This window comes from Dendropsophus ebraccatus, chromosome 9 (genome assembly GCF_027789765.1).
Source record: "Dendropsophus ebraccatus isolate aDenEbr1 chromosome 9, aDenEbr1.pat, whole genome shotgun sequence".
Taxonomy (NCBI): Eukaryota; Metazoa; Chordata; class Amphibia; order Anura; family Hylidae; genus Dendropsophus; species Dendropsophus ebraccatus.
In genome coordinates this window covers 109,439,617-109,454,641 of record NC_091462.1, presented here as the reverse complement: position 1 = coordinate 109,454,641, position 15,025 = coordinate 109,439,617, and the positions used below count along the sequence as shown (strand labels likewise).

At 43.4% G+C, this 15,025-nt stretch overlaps 1 protein-coding gene across 1 annotated transcript in view; it reads right to left on the bottom strand.

Moving 5' to 3' along the window:
• Positions 1-1,256: 1,256 nt before the first annotated feature.
• Positions 1,257-15,025, bottom strand: part of LOC138800478 (cytoplasmic phosphatidylinositol transfer protein 1-like) — a 39,294-nt gene continuing 25,525 nt past the window's right edge. Inside the window, exons 4-10 of the mRNA XM_069982170.1 lie at positions 13,931-14,019; positions 13,614-13,621; positions 13,200-13,271; positions 13,023-13,118; positions 8,765-8,920; positions 4,688-4,751; positions 1,257-2,328 (exon numbers count right to left, since the gene is read on the bottom strand). Coding sequence (XP_069838271.1) covers positions 2,039-2,328; positions 4,688-4,751; positions 8,765-8,920; positions 13,023-13,118; positions 13,200-13,271; positions 13,614-13,621; positions 13,931-14,019 — 775 coding nt within the window. The 3' untranslated portion in view covers positions 1,257-2,038. The remainder of the gene's footprint in view (positions 2,329-4,687; positions 4,752-8,764; positions 8,921-13,022; positions 13,119-13,199; positions 13,272-13,613; positions 13,622-13,930; positions 14,020-15,025) is intronic.

Here is a 15,025-nt window from a genome sequence, read left to right as displayed (position 1 = left end):
ATATATATATATATATATATATACAGTGGTGCCTTGGATTACGAGCATAATTCGTTCCGGGACCGTGCTTGTAATCCAAATCCACTCTTAAACCAAAGCAAAATTTCCCATAAGAAATCATAGAAATGCAAAAAATTGGTTCCACACCCCAAAAATAATGATTTATTATTAACAGGTAAATCCAGTAGTGGACTATAATAGGGGCTTTTTGGGCGGCAGCCCGGGGCCCTGAGCTCCTGGGGGGCCCATGACCACCCAAAAAGATTTATACTTTCAGTGGTGTACTGTCTCCTGGCTACACTACCACCATGATTTGCAAAAATCACAGTTTTTTTTATGGCAATTTTGCACAAATCAGGACATCATGACATTATCTGTCCTGTACTATGAACTCCAGGCTAGTGCCGCCATAGTTACAGTGGGGGGGGTGGGGGGCTGATGAACAGCCCGGGGCCTATGGTAAAGTTAATCCACCTCTGGGTAAATCTAATGAAACAAACATTCAGAAACAGCAGAATTTGTGATATTATAAGTTACTGTACAGTAATGAGGAGGATGGGAAACACAAGGGCTGACAGAGACTGCAGGGAGCATAAAGAATTGAGCAGGGCATATGTGGGCACAGTATAACAGCACTCTCTGTTCAGAGAGAGAGGGGTTACAGCTATGAAGAGATTACCCCCACAGTCCTGTCCCCTAATGTAAGCCCCAGCCTGGAGTGGATCTGCTATGATTTGGAAGGTGAGGGAGACTTCCTGGGTCAGAGTACAGTGCTGTAGACCCCGCTATACAGACCATGCCCCTCCCCCACCCACCCAGTACAGGGAGCTCTTACACCAAAGCAATGCTCTTAAACCAAGTCACAATTTTTAAAAACTGTGAGCTCTTAAACCAAAACGCTCTTAAACCAAGTTACTCTTAAACCAAGGTAACACTGTGTGTGTGTATATATATATATATATATATATATATATATATATATATATATATATATACCGTCCTTGCTAAATGATAATCGATGTACTAGGCCCAGTAAACGAGGGCTGATCTAGCAGATCGGTGTTGTTTATGTTCCATCTAATAGGACCCTTTGCACCCCAGTGACTGCCTTTTCTGTGGATAGGCAATCAATAATTTTTTCTTGGACAAACAAGGCAGTTCGTATTCACTGACAGCAAGCAGAGGTCTTGATAACATTAATACATTGAAAAACAAATGATATCACACAACTTTTGTTACACAATAATTAAGCTTTATTTACATAAGACTGGAAAACATTTCAAGAAGGTGCGGCGGCTGTAACCTGTCCCCAGGGGGCGCTGTAGTCTTTATGTTAAGTCATTGATTTGTATAATTCTCAAATTATTCCCATGGATAAAAAAAGTCAATAACTTAAAAGTCATCACCTTATACAAGTGAAGCGATGGCGGCTGATACTACTGTCGTGGTCTTCGTATGGATGTCAGGTGCAAAATTTTAATAAAAAAATGAAATTGAAATCATAGTTATCAGTTATAGCTTATATTAATACAACACAAAAATAATAGCAAATTAACACCACAAGCCAATGGATGATTGTCAGTGGGTGATTGATGGCCGAGCTGATAAATGCCCCTTGGCAGATAGAACTGTTAGCACTCAATGGCCATTCTATACTGGGGGCCATTACATTATGTGATATAAATCACCAGTCCCACAAGAATCCCACCATAGAGCTACGAGGATTGGAGGGTGTAGGCTGGAATCGGCTGCCATGTTTCCTTGTCCTTGTGTTATAAACTGTACAAGTTCCTTGTCAGTCTCCGTCTTCTGACTCCAAAGTCAGACAGAATACGACATTATGTTAAAGTGCCCATCGCTGAAGGGTGAAGAAGCCAACTCTCTTGTACCTGATAGCTGGACGGTCATATTGTCTCCATCTTACAGGGTTGACTTCTTCAGATAAAGTATCCGGGATAACCAGTTCTGGACTTTACATGTTGTAGGGAATGGGTGATCCCTATGGTGGGGGAGCAGCAGTGGAGATGGTGCCTTGGTTTCAGCTGTCTGTGTTTGTGGGGGACAAGTGGTTGTTGGACGGACCATTGGCTCGCTCTCTGAGTTCTGGCAGGGTGAGGGTATCTGGTGCAGAGGTCTTACGTGGTCTATCCTTAGGGAGAGTGAGGAATTCTGGAGGCTCACCAGTGATGGGGGTGGCCGGGGCACTGCGGATGGCTGGGCAAAGGCTCTCAGGTGTGATGGTAATGGTTGGGGCCACTGGGCCTATCTTCTCATTTGTGGCCGCCTGGGTCTCCTTCTCATACTCTCGGACTTCCTCCATAGTCATCCCTACGAGAGAGAGCAATGAATTTACAGTTTTTCTATTGACGCGGACAAGTAAGTTTAAAGACTCCAATCCCAGATAACCCGAGGGTCGATGAATCTCACACATACTATATCCTCTGTGGATAATTTTGTGCTTACAAAAGTATTTTTCACAGAATAGTTTCTGTTGGGACAAAATTAAAGGGGTTGGCCACTTTATAATATAATTTCTCAGTGTACAGTATTAGTAAGGGCCCTATTACACAGTAAGGATAATGGGCCAGATCGGCCCCATTTGGCCCAATTCGGCCAATTATCTTCGGTGAAATAGAGAGAACGATCAGCTGATGATCGTGTCATCAGCTGATCGTTCATTTAGGGCCAGACCTAAAATCATCGCTCCCCCACCGCGCATCGCTACGGTTGAATAGCGGTGCGCGGCGGGCAACCGACGATTTGACAAGCAGCAGCATCATACATTACCTGTCTAGGCTTCTTCTCCGCGCTGTCTTCATCCCCGGGTTCCGTGCGTTCTATCTTCAGAATGGCCGGTCAGCTGACAGGCCACACTCAGCCAATCACAGGCCGCGGCGGTCCCGGCCTGTGATTGGCTGAGCGCTCCGTCAGCTGACCGGCCATTCTGAAGATAGAGCGTGCGGGACCCAGGGATGAAGACAGCGCGGAGAAGAGGCCTGGACAGGTAATGTATGATGCTGCAAGGACATCGGTAACGATGTCCTTGCAACCCTCGCTCAACGATCATCGGGCCGTGGAATAGGCCCAGTAAACAGTAATCTAGCAGATCGCCGCTCGTTTACATCGTTGATCGGGCCCTCCTCGGCCTGTGGAATAGGACCCTAAGTGTACTCACTGTATATACTGACAGCAGCTCCCTGTGTGCCTCATAGAGCTAATATCAGACTTCCTTCCTCCAGGCTATGCTGTCCTGCGCTGTGGTGAGTCTTTCCATAAGATGGCCGACATGGAGGAGCATGTGGCCATAAACAGGCTTAGTGAAGGACACAAGGGGGCGGGGCATGGTCACATGCACCTCCATGTCGACCATCTTATGGACAGACTCACCACAGAGCAGGACGGCACAGCCTGGAGGAGGGGAGTCTGATTTTATCTCTATGAGGTACACAGGGAGCTGCTATAAGTAAGTGCAGCGAGTACAGTTACTAATACTGTACACTGAACTATTTTATTTTAAAGTGGTCGACCCCTTTAATTTTGTGGTTCAAAGCTACGAATCACAACAAGTTATGTTGTAGACGCCAAACAGAACTGGAATGAACACAAAGCGGATATTGGTTACATAATTGTATTTTGTGGTCACTTAATTTAGTGTTTAAAGATCATATTCCTACAGCTGGGTTGATGCAAAATGTTTAGATAAGTGATCTCATATCCCAGGGGCAGGAAACCTTGGATCTCCAGCTGTTGCAAAACTTCAACTCCCATCATGCCTGGACAGCCAAAGCTAAAGCTTGTCCGGGCATGATGGAAATTGTAGTTTTGCAACAACTGGAGGGCCAAGGTTCCCTACCCCTGAGATATTCCATTTTGGTCAAGCCAACAGCTGAATCTATCCAACATCTGGACAAGGTATTAGAGTTTAATCACACTAGTAATATCATTAGTCAGACTACTGATGTCATAACCAACATTGGCTCCAATGCATGACATCACATTGGTCATTGTCAGCTTAACTATATTATCTAATCTTTTTTTGCAGAGGATTCTGGGTAAGTTCCACCCCTCTCTGCCTTATCCACTGATGGGCCGATGGTATTTTGTGTTGTTTTGCCGATTTTGTGGTTAGAGAAATGACAGGATATAGTTAATAGATTTCATAATCTATTTGACTCCTAGTCATGTGACATCACCAAATTGTCCGATCAGATTGGTTCCAGAGTTTGATGTCTGCAGGGCATTCTTGGTAAGTTCCACCACTTTCATCCTGTTGCACAGTTCGGGTCTTACGTAGGTGCCCGGGCTTCATCTGCTATTGTATTTAGTTTTTATTATTCCGCTGCTTCGCTTTGTTTCGCGTTATTAAGTTACTTAGATTATTTTGTGCTCCTGCTGAGCCCCCGATGTATCGTTCTCATACAGAATTTACTAGGAATCTATCCACTGGGGCCCAGAGGAAATGTGAATTGCCTTAAGTAGAAGATAGTTGTGCTTTGCTTATTAAGAGGCTGGTCCCAAGAGCTTACAGTCACTTTCTTTGCTTTAGAAAAATATTAAAGAGGGAGTAAGTGGATATGCTCTGAGCTACAGATTTTACCTGAAGTCACTGGCTCCGTGTCAGTCTGTGACAATTGCCTAACACCTGTGAGATGTGATAATAACATAAGAGCAATGAAATATAACTTACCATACCATTCATCTACCCAGGCAAAAGCCTGACGATGCCCCACGATCAGCAGATCACGAATCACCTGACATGAAAGAGCAGATCACAATGAGCAGAAAAGAGAGATCACAAAAATCTGCCACCCATGTACAAGAATAAAACTACTATAATACTGCTCCTATATACAAGTATATAACTACTATAATACTGCTCCTATATACAAGTATATACCTACTATAATACTGCTCCTATATACAAGAATATAACTACTATAATACTGCTCCCTATATACAAGAATATAACTACTATAATACTGCTCCTATATACAGGAATATAACTACTATAATACTGCTCCTATATACAAGAATATAACTACTATAATACTGCCCCTATATACAAGTATATAACTACTATAATACTGCTCCTATATACAAGAATATAACTACTATAATACTGCCCCCTATATATAGGAATATAACTACTAAAATACTGCTCCCTATATACAAGAATATAACTACTATAATACTGCTCCTATGTACAGGAATATAACTACCATAATACTGCTCCTATATACAAGAATAAAACTACTATAATACTGCCCCTATATACAAGTATATAACTACTATAATACTGCTCCTATATACAAGAATATAACTACTATAATACTGCCCCCTATATATAGGAATATAACTACTAAAATACTGCTCCCTATATACAAGAATATAACTACTATAATACTGCTCCTATGTACAGGAATATAACTACTATAATACTGCTCCTATATACAAGAATATAACTACTATAATACTGCTCCTATATACCAGAATATAACTACTATAATACTGCTCCTATATACAAGAATATAACTACTATAATGCGGTTCAGGGAAGAAAAAGAGTGCTGCACCTCACACCTATGGCTGATACTAGTGCCCCTAGGCTAAATAAAAAACACATCAGAATTTTGTGTATGAATTGATCAAGCCATACTGCCCCATGTACCTCGTGCCGGTATCTGATACACATGGGTCCCTACACTAAGTCTACACCGTGCCAGTCAGTGGCCACCAACCCCGCAGGCGTGCACAGTCAGGGAACGGGGGCCATGGGACGGCCCTGCGACCCCCATGTCACAGGACCAGACCCAAAAACACCACACCAGAACCCGGCCAGCACCGCCGGCGGAGAAGGTCGCCCCCAAACAGCACAAGTCTGGATAAGGTGTTGCACTCATCAGGTGTTCTGGTGTGGTGTTTTTGGGTCTGGTCCTGTGACATGGAGGTCGCAGGGCCGTCCCATGGCCCCCGTTCCCTGACTGTGCACGCCTGCGGGGTTGGTGGCCACTGACTGGCACGGTGTGGACTTAGTGTAGGGACCCATGTGTATCAGATACCGGCACGAGGTACATGGGGCAGTATGGCTTGATCAATTCATACACAAAATTCTGATGTGTTTTTTATTTAGCCTAGGGGCACCAGTATCAGCCATAGGTGTGAGGTGCAGCACTCTTTTTTTTTCTTCCCTGAACCGCATAACTACTATAATACTGCTCCTATATACAAGAATATAGCTACTATAATACTGCTCCTATGTACAGGAATATAACTACTATAATACTGCTCCTATATACAAGAATATAACTACTATAATACTGCCCCCTATATACTAGAAAACTACTACTATAATACTGTCCCCTATTTACAGGAATATAACTACTATAATACTGCTCCTATATACAGGAATATAACTACTATAATACTGCTCCTATATACAAGAATATAACTACTATAATACTGCTCCCTATATACAAGAATATAACTACTATAATACTGCTCCTATATACAAGAATATAACTACTATAATACTGCTCCTATGTACAAGAATATAACTACTATTATACTGCTCCTATGTACAAGAATATAACTACTATAATACACGAACTGGAGAGAGTGGAACGGCTGCACATCCCAACTATGGCTGATACTAATGCCGCTAGGCCTATATTAAAAATCAACACCAGAGTGTCTGTATATGAATTGATCAAGCCATATTGCCCCGTGTACCACCGCGCAGGTCCTCTGGTCCACACGGGTCCCTACGCTAACTCCACACCGTGTCGGTCAGCGACCGCCAACCCCGCAAAGCGTGCACATGCAGGGAAGGGAGGCCATGGAACGGCCCTGCAACCCCAATGTCACAGGACCAGACCCAAAAAGCCCCACCAAAACCCAGCCAGCACCACCGGCGGGGAAGGCTGCCCCCAAACGACACAAGTATGGATATGGTATTACACTTACCATTGCTGCTCTCACAGAATGGGGAAGACATAGGGTCCAGACATGTGAGCACAGACATATCCTGCTAATTTTGGTCATGTGGGTCTTATAAAGGAGTGCTAGCTGTTCAGAGAGGGAGAACTGTGAAACACGAACTGGAGAGAGTGGAACGGCTGCACATCCCAACTATGGCTGATACTAATGCCGCTAGGCCTATATTAAAAATCAACACCAGAGTGTCTGTATATGAATTTATCAAGCCATATTGCCCCGTGTACCACCGCGCAGGTCCTCTAATTGCGGTCATGTGGGTCTCACCAGGAGGAGTGCAAAGCACGGAGAAAAGAGAAAACAAAATACGGTTCAGGGAAGAAAAAGAGTGCTGCACCTCACACCTATGGCTGATACTAGTACCTCTCGGCTGCATAAAAAACATCAGAATTCTGTATGTGAATTGATCAAGCCACACTGCCCCATGTACCTCGTGCAGGTATCTGATACACATGGGTCCCTACACTAAGTCCACACTGTGCCAGTCAGCGACCACCGACACGGTGTGGAGTTAGCGTAGGGACCCGTGTGGACCAGAGGACCTGCGCGGTGGTACACGGGGCAATATGGCTTGATCAATTCATATACAGACACTCTGGTGTTGATTTTTAATATAGGCCTGGCGGCATTAGTATCAGCCATAGATGGGATGTGCAGCCGTTCCATTCTCTCCAGTTTGTGTTTCACAGTTCTCCCTCTCTGAACAGCTCGCACTCCTTTATAAGACCCACATGACCAAAATTAGCAGGATATGTCTGTGCTCGCATGTCCGGACCTTATGTCTTCCCCATTCTGTGAGAGCAGCAATGATAAGTGTAATACCATATCCATACTTGTGTCGTTTGGGGGCAGCCTTCCCCGTCGGTGGTGCTGGCCAGGTTTTGGTGGGGCTTTTTGGGTCTGGTCCTGTGACATTGGGGTTGCAGGGCCGTTCCATGGCCTCCCTTCCCTGCATGTACACGCTTTGCGGGGTTGGCGGTCGCTGACCGACACGGTGTGGAGTTAGCGTAGGGACCCGTGTGGACCAGAGGACCTGCGCGGTGGTACACGGGGCAATATGGCTTGATCAATTCATATACAGACACTCTGGTGTTGATTTTTAATATAGGCCTAGCGGCATTAGTATCAGCCATAGATGGGATGTGCAGCCGTTCCACTGTCTCCAGTTCGTGTATAACTACTATAATACTGCTCCTATATACAGGAATATAACTACTATAATACTGCTCCTATATACAAGAATATAACTACTATAATACTGCCCCTATATATAGGAATATAACTACTAAAATACTGCTCCTATATACAAGAATATAACTACTATAATACTGCTACTATATACAGGGATATAACTACTATAATACTGCTCCTATATACAAGAATATAACTACTATAATACTGCTCCTATGTACAGGAATATAACTACTATAATACTGCTCCTATATACAAGAATATAACTACTATAATACTGCTCCTATATACAAGAATATAACTACTATAATACTGCTCCTATATACAAGAATATAACTACTATAATACCGCCCCCTATATACAAGAATATAACTACTATAATACTGCTCCTATATACAGGAAAATAACTACTATAACACTGCTCCTATGTACAAGAATATAACTACTATAATACTGCTCTTATATACAGGAATATAACTACTATAGTGCATGGAGGTGGATATACAGGTGGATATGTATATATACAACATAGTGCACTCAGTATATGCCTCACTCATGTATCTTCCCTCTCGCTCACCTACCTTGTGCACAAACTGTTCCACCCGTGTCTGGAGCCCCCACACCTCGAACTTGACATTGACCAGCTTGTAGGAGCACATGATGGGCCGCGTGTGACACCTCCACCCCTCCTTCAGAGGTCCGCGCCCCGTCTTACTGGAGACAAAATGCCTGAGATCCTACAATAGAGAGGAGATGACTAGTGGTCAGGATGACATGGTTTTCTGTCTGGATATTTACCGGATCTGGATATTAGATTAGATGAGATGGAGAAGAGATAGGGGGGCTGTACTGAGGACGGAGGGTGTAGGGTATATGAGAGCTGGTATATACAGGGTGTGAGGTATATGAGAGCTGGTATATACAGGGTGTGAGGTATATGAGAGCTGGTATATACAGGGTGTGAGGTATATGAGAGCTGGTATATACAGGGTGTGAGATATATGAGAGCTGGTATATACAGGGTGTGAGATATATGAGAGCTGGTATATACAGGGTGTGAGATATATGAGAGCTGGTATATACAGGGTGTGAGGTATATGTGAGCTGTTATATACAGGGTGTTATATACATGAGAGCTGTTATATATAGGGATGTTATATACATGAGAGCTGTAATATACAGGGTGTTATATACATGAGAGCTGCAATATACAGGGTGTTATATACATGAGAGCTGTTATATACATGATATATACATGAGAGCTGTAATATACAGGGTGTTATATACACGAGAGCTGTTATATACAGGGTGCTATATACATGAGAGCCGTTATATACAGGGTGTTATATACATGAGAGCTGTAATATACAGGGTGTTATATACATGAGAGCTGCAATATACAGGGTGCTATATACATGAGAGCCGTTATATACAGGTATGTTATATATATGAGAGCTGTTATATACAAGGTGTTATATACATGACAGCCATTATATACAGGTATGTTATATATATGAGAGCTGGTATATACAGGGATGTTATATACATAAGAGCTGGTATATACAGGGTGCTACATACATGAGAGCCGTTATATGCAGGGTGTTATATACACGAGAGCCGTTATATACAGGTATGTTATATACATGAGAGCTGTTATATACAGGGTGTTATATACATGAGAGCTGTAATATACAGGGTGTTATATACAGGGATGTTATATACATGAGAGCTGTTATATACAGGGATGTTATATACATGAGAGCTGTTATATACATGAGAGCTGGTATATACAGGGTGTTATATACATGAGAGCTGTAATATAGAGGGTGTTATATACACGAGAGCTGTTATATACAGGTATGTTATATACATGAGAGCTGTTTATATACAGGGATGTTATATACATGAGAGCTGTTATATACATGAGAGCTGTTATATACATGAGAGCTGTAATATACAGGGTGTTATATACATGAGAGCTGTTATATACAGGTATGTTATATATATATGAGAGCTGTTATATACAGGGTGCTATATACATGAGAGCTGTTATATACAGGTATGTTATATACATGAGAGCTGTTATATACAGGGTGTTATATACATGAGAGCTGTAATATACAGGGTGTTATATACAGGGATGTTATATACATGAGAGCTGTTATATACAGGGATGTTATATACATGAGAGCTGTTATATACATGAGAGCTGGTATATACAGGGTGTTATATACATGAGAGCTGTAATATAGAGGGTGTTATATACACGAGAGCTGTTATATACAGGTATGTTATATACATGAGAGCTGTTTATATACAGGGATGTTATATACATGAGAGCTGTTATATACATGAGAGCTGTTATATACATGAGAGCTGTAATATACAGGGTGTTATATACATGAGAGCTGTTATATACAGGTATGTTATATATACATGAGAGCTGTTATATACAGGATGTTATATACATGAGAGCTGTTATATACAGGATGTTATATACATGAGAGCTGTTATATACAGGGTGTTATATACTGTACATGAGTGTTACATGTGGGGTGTATAGTGTTACAAGTACAGGGGTGTTACATGCGGGGTGTATAGAGGGGGTTATACACAGGGGTGTTACATGCGGGGTGTATAGAGGGGGTTATACACAGGGGTGTTACATGCGGGGTGTATAGAGGGGGTTATACACAGGGGTGTTACATGCGGGGTGTATAGAGGGGGTTATACACAGGGGTGTTACATGTGGGGTGTATAGAGGGGGTTATATACAGGGGTGTTACATGCGGGGTGTATAGAGGGGGTTATACACAGGGGTGTTACATGCGGGGTGTATAGAGAGGGTTATACACAGGGGTGTTACATGCGGGGTGTATAGAGGGGGTTATATACAGGGGTGTTACATGCGGGGTGTATAGAGGGGATTATATACAGGGGTGTTACATGCGGGGTGTATAGAGGGGGTTATACACAGGGGTGTTACATGCGGGGTGTATAGAGGGGGTTATATACAGGGGTGTTACATGCGGGGTGTATAGAGAGGGTTATACACAGGGGTGTTACATGCGGGGTGTATAGAGGGGGTTATATACAGGGGTGTTATGTGGTGTGTATAGAGGGGGTTATATACAGGGGTGTTATGTGGGGTGTATAGAGGGGCTTATATACAGGGGTGTTACATGTGGGGTGTATAGAGAGGGTTATACACAGGGGTGTTACATGCGGGGTGTATAGAGGGGGTTATACACAGGGGTGTTACATGCGGGGTGTATAGAGAGGGTTATACACAGGGGTGTTACATGCGGGGTGTATAGAGGGTTATATACAGGGGTGTTACATGCGGGGTGTATAGAGGGGGTTATACACAGGGGTGTTACATGCGGGGTGTATAGAGGGGGTTATACACAGGGGTGTTACATGTGGGGTGTATAGAGGGGGTTATATACAGGGGTGTTACATGTGGGGTGTATAGAGGGTTATATACAGGGGTGTTATGTGGGGTGTATAGAGGGGGTTATATACAGGGGTGTTACATGCGGGGTGTATAGAGGGGGTTATACACAGGGGTGTTACATGTGGGGTGTATAGAAGGGGTTATACACAGGGGTGTTACATGTGGGGTGTATAGAGGGGGTTATACACGGGGGTGTTACATGCGGGGTGTATAGAGGGGATTATATATACAGAGGTTTATAGAGATATTTATATATACATATGGTGGGGGGGGGGGTGCACTGTTCTGAGCCCTGTACACTTTGGATACACAGATGCTCGGGGATGCTCCTTGGCTCCAGTCAATGTTCTGATGAAACATATGGAAGCAGAAGAGATGAACATTCTGCCATGGAAGATGGAGGAGATCTGGCCGGCGGTAACATCACACAGGATTCCAGGGAATGGGAGGCTGTTATGTTCTTGGCTGCACGGTGTCTGGCAGCGGGAGTCTATAGGATGAGCTGGGACCCATAGGCACTCTCTCATCCAGTCATCTCTTATATATGTTATACAGTAACCAGTTGCAGGTATTAGCATTATTAACCCCCCAGCAAAAAATAAATAAAAAATGTAATCCCACCAATGGCCAGCAGGAGTCACTAAACTCCAAGTACTGCAAATCAGGAAAGCATCTAAAGTGTATCAGGCAACCGCAATCTATTGCTCTCTGTCATCAGCCAGGTAAGTCGGGGGAGAGACTACAGTGTTCTTCAATGGGTTAAGTAACAGAAGGTGCAGACGTGTATATGGGGTAAGCTATTGGGTACAGGCCTTGTAAATGGCAAAAATCTTTTTCTTTCAAATCAGCTGGTGTCAGAAAGTTATATAGATTTATAATTTATATCTATTTAAAAATGTCCAGTCTTCCCATACTTATCAGCTGCTATATGTTCTGCAGGAACTGGTGTATTCTCTTCAGTCTGACACAGTGCTATCTGCTGCCACCTCTGTCCATGTCAGGAACTGTTAAGGAGAGGTTTTCTATGGGGATTTGCTGCTGCTCTGGACAGTTCCTGACATGGACAGAGGTGGCAGCAGAGAGCACTGTGTCAGACTGGAGAGAATACACCACTTCCTGCAGGACATACAGCAGCTGATAAGCCCTGGAAGACTGGAGATGTTTAAATAAAAGTAAATTACAAATGTATGTAACTTTCTGAAAGAAGTTGATCTGAAAGAAAAAGACTTTTGCCGGAGTACCCCTTTAAGGTACATTTTATACCTTTATTTCATGTGGATCTGACATTAGAGTAAAAACAAAGAAAAAGATCCAAAGAAGGCAAACATATAATGGAGACTGTGGCAGAACTACTACTCCCAGCATGACCTGACCTCCCTTACCTCCGTGCTCTTGTAATATCGCTCTGGGATTTCATCATACGCAATGTCCAGGTGGGTCACCTCGTGAGCATCGTCACCTAAGTCCGCACTGAATATCTGAAACACATGATGATCGTCCCAGATCAGCGTCCCTGATGATCAGCTGATCGGTATAGGGCTAGTGTGAATGCCACTTACGCTGTCATTATCGCCGCAGTCGTCGGAATATCTGGTCTCGATGTGGATGGAGAATTTTGGAAGGAAGGAGCACTGGAGGGAGAGGAGAATACAACATTGTGTCACATCCAGAGCTGCACTCATAATTCTGCTGCTTTTCTGTTACCAGAGAGCAATGCAGGCTGGGAGATAAGATGACAGCTACACAGCGCCATTTATAGCCACAAAGAGACTTGCGGGAGCTTCAACCCAACAACTAGGCAGTGGTCTCCAACCTGTGACCCTCCCATCATGTCTGGACCACCAACGGAGGAACAGGCATGATGGGAGTTGTAGCCGTGAAACAGCTGGAGGATCACAGGTTGGTAACCACTGAACCGGGGACAAGACGTGACAAAACTAACACATCATAGCGTATAATCTGCCTCCGCTTACCGTATATTCTGTTGTCAGGACGTCATGGGGTAGCCAATCACATGCGGAGGGAAAAAAACAATAAAAATAATTGTGAGGGTGTTATTATATATGATATATAGTGATGGGTTGCCATGGTAACCACCCAGTAGTTTGTGCTATGTGCCCTTTGGTTGCTATAGGCAATGACCTCCACCAACTTGTCAAAATGGCAGCCGCTAATGCCATAACCACGCTCTCAGCCAATCAGAAAGCACGGTTTATGTTTCCAATGAAGGAACAAAAATGAAAGCTGATTGGCCGGTAAGGCCCCGATGCATGAGGAAAATTGGGGTTACCTGTCACTGTGTAGGGGTAGTAGTTCCAGGCTTTCTCACACACGTAGAACATCCGGGGAACCACGGCTCGGGCCCAGCTGGGTAACTTACTGCAAAAAGAAGCAAACGGTGACTACTAGTACCGCAGACATCAGAACGAGGGGACAATGGGGGCGTCACCCATAGTAACCAATCAGGTCGCTGCTTTCACTTGTTAAAGGCCATCTGAAGATGAACGCTGAAAGCTGATTGGTTGCCACAAAGCTTCTATGGCTTGTATGTGATCCCACCATATTACAGTTTAAGGTCATGTTCCCACAGTGTAAGACATCGGCCGTTCCGTGACCCGGATGGATGAGCTTTACTGCCACTGAATTCGGATTCAGGCGCATCAGTGTGTGCCCGCATCCTAATTCACCGCTGCTCCAGGTTCTCTGCAATGAATAGCGGCCGCAGAAAACTGATGGGTTAAGGGGGGTGGTGCTTTACATACTGGGATGAAAATTCTGCTGCCAGTATGTAAAACTATTCAAACTGACAGCGCCGGGAACACAGCGGAACTTGCAGAACGAGATTCCAGTACGGGTGAACCCGTTGCTCCTTAGCAACCGTCTGCTAGCAGTGAATACTTGGAGTCTGTTGCTAAGGAGCAACTGGAAGTATCCGTGATGGTAAAATCAATCTATCTATCTATCTATCTATCTGTCTGTCTGTCTGTCTGTCTGTCTGTCTATCTATCTATCTCCTGTCTATCTATCTATCTATCTATCTATCTATCTATCTATCTATCTATCTATCCTCTCTCCTATCTATTTATCTATCTATCTGTTATCTATCTATCTATCTATCTATCTATCTATCTATCTATCTATCTATCTATCTCCTATCTATCTCCTATCTATCTATCTATCTATCTATCTATCTATCTATCTATCTATCTATCTATCTATTTATCTCCTATCTATCTATCTCCTGTCTGTCTGTCTGTCTGTCTGTCTGTCTGCCCGTCCGTCCGTCCGTACGTCCGTCTATCTATCTCCTATCTATCTATCTATCTATCTATCTATCTATCTCCTATCTATCTATCTATCTATCTCCTGTCTATCTATCTATCTA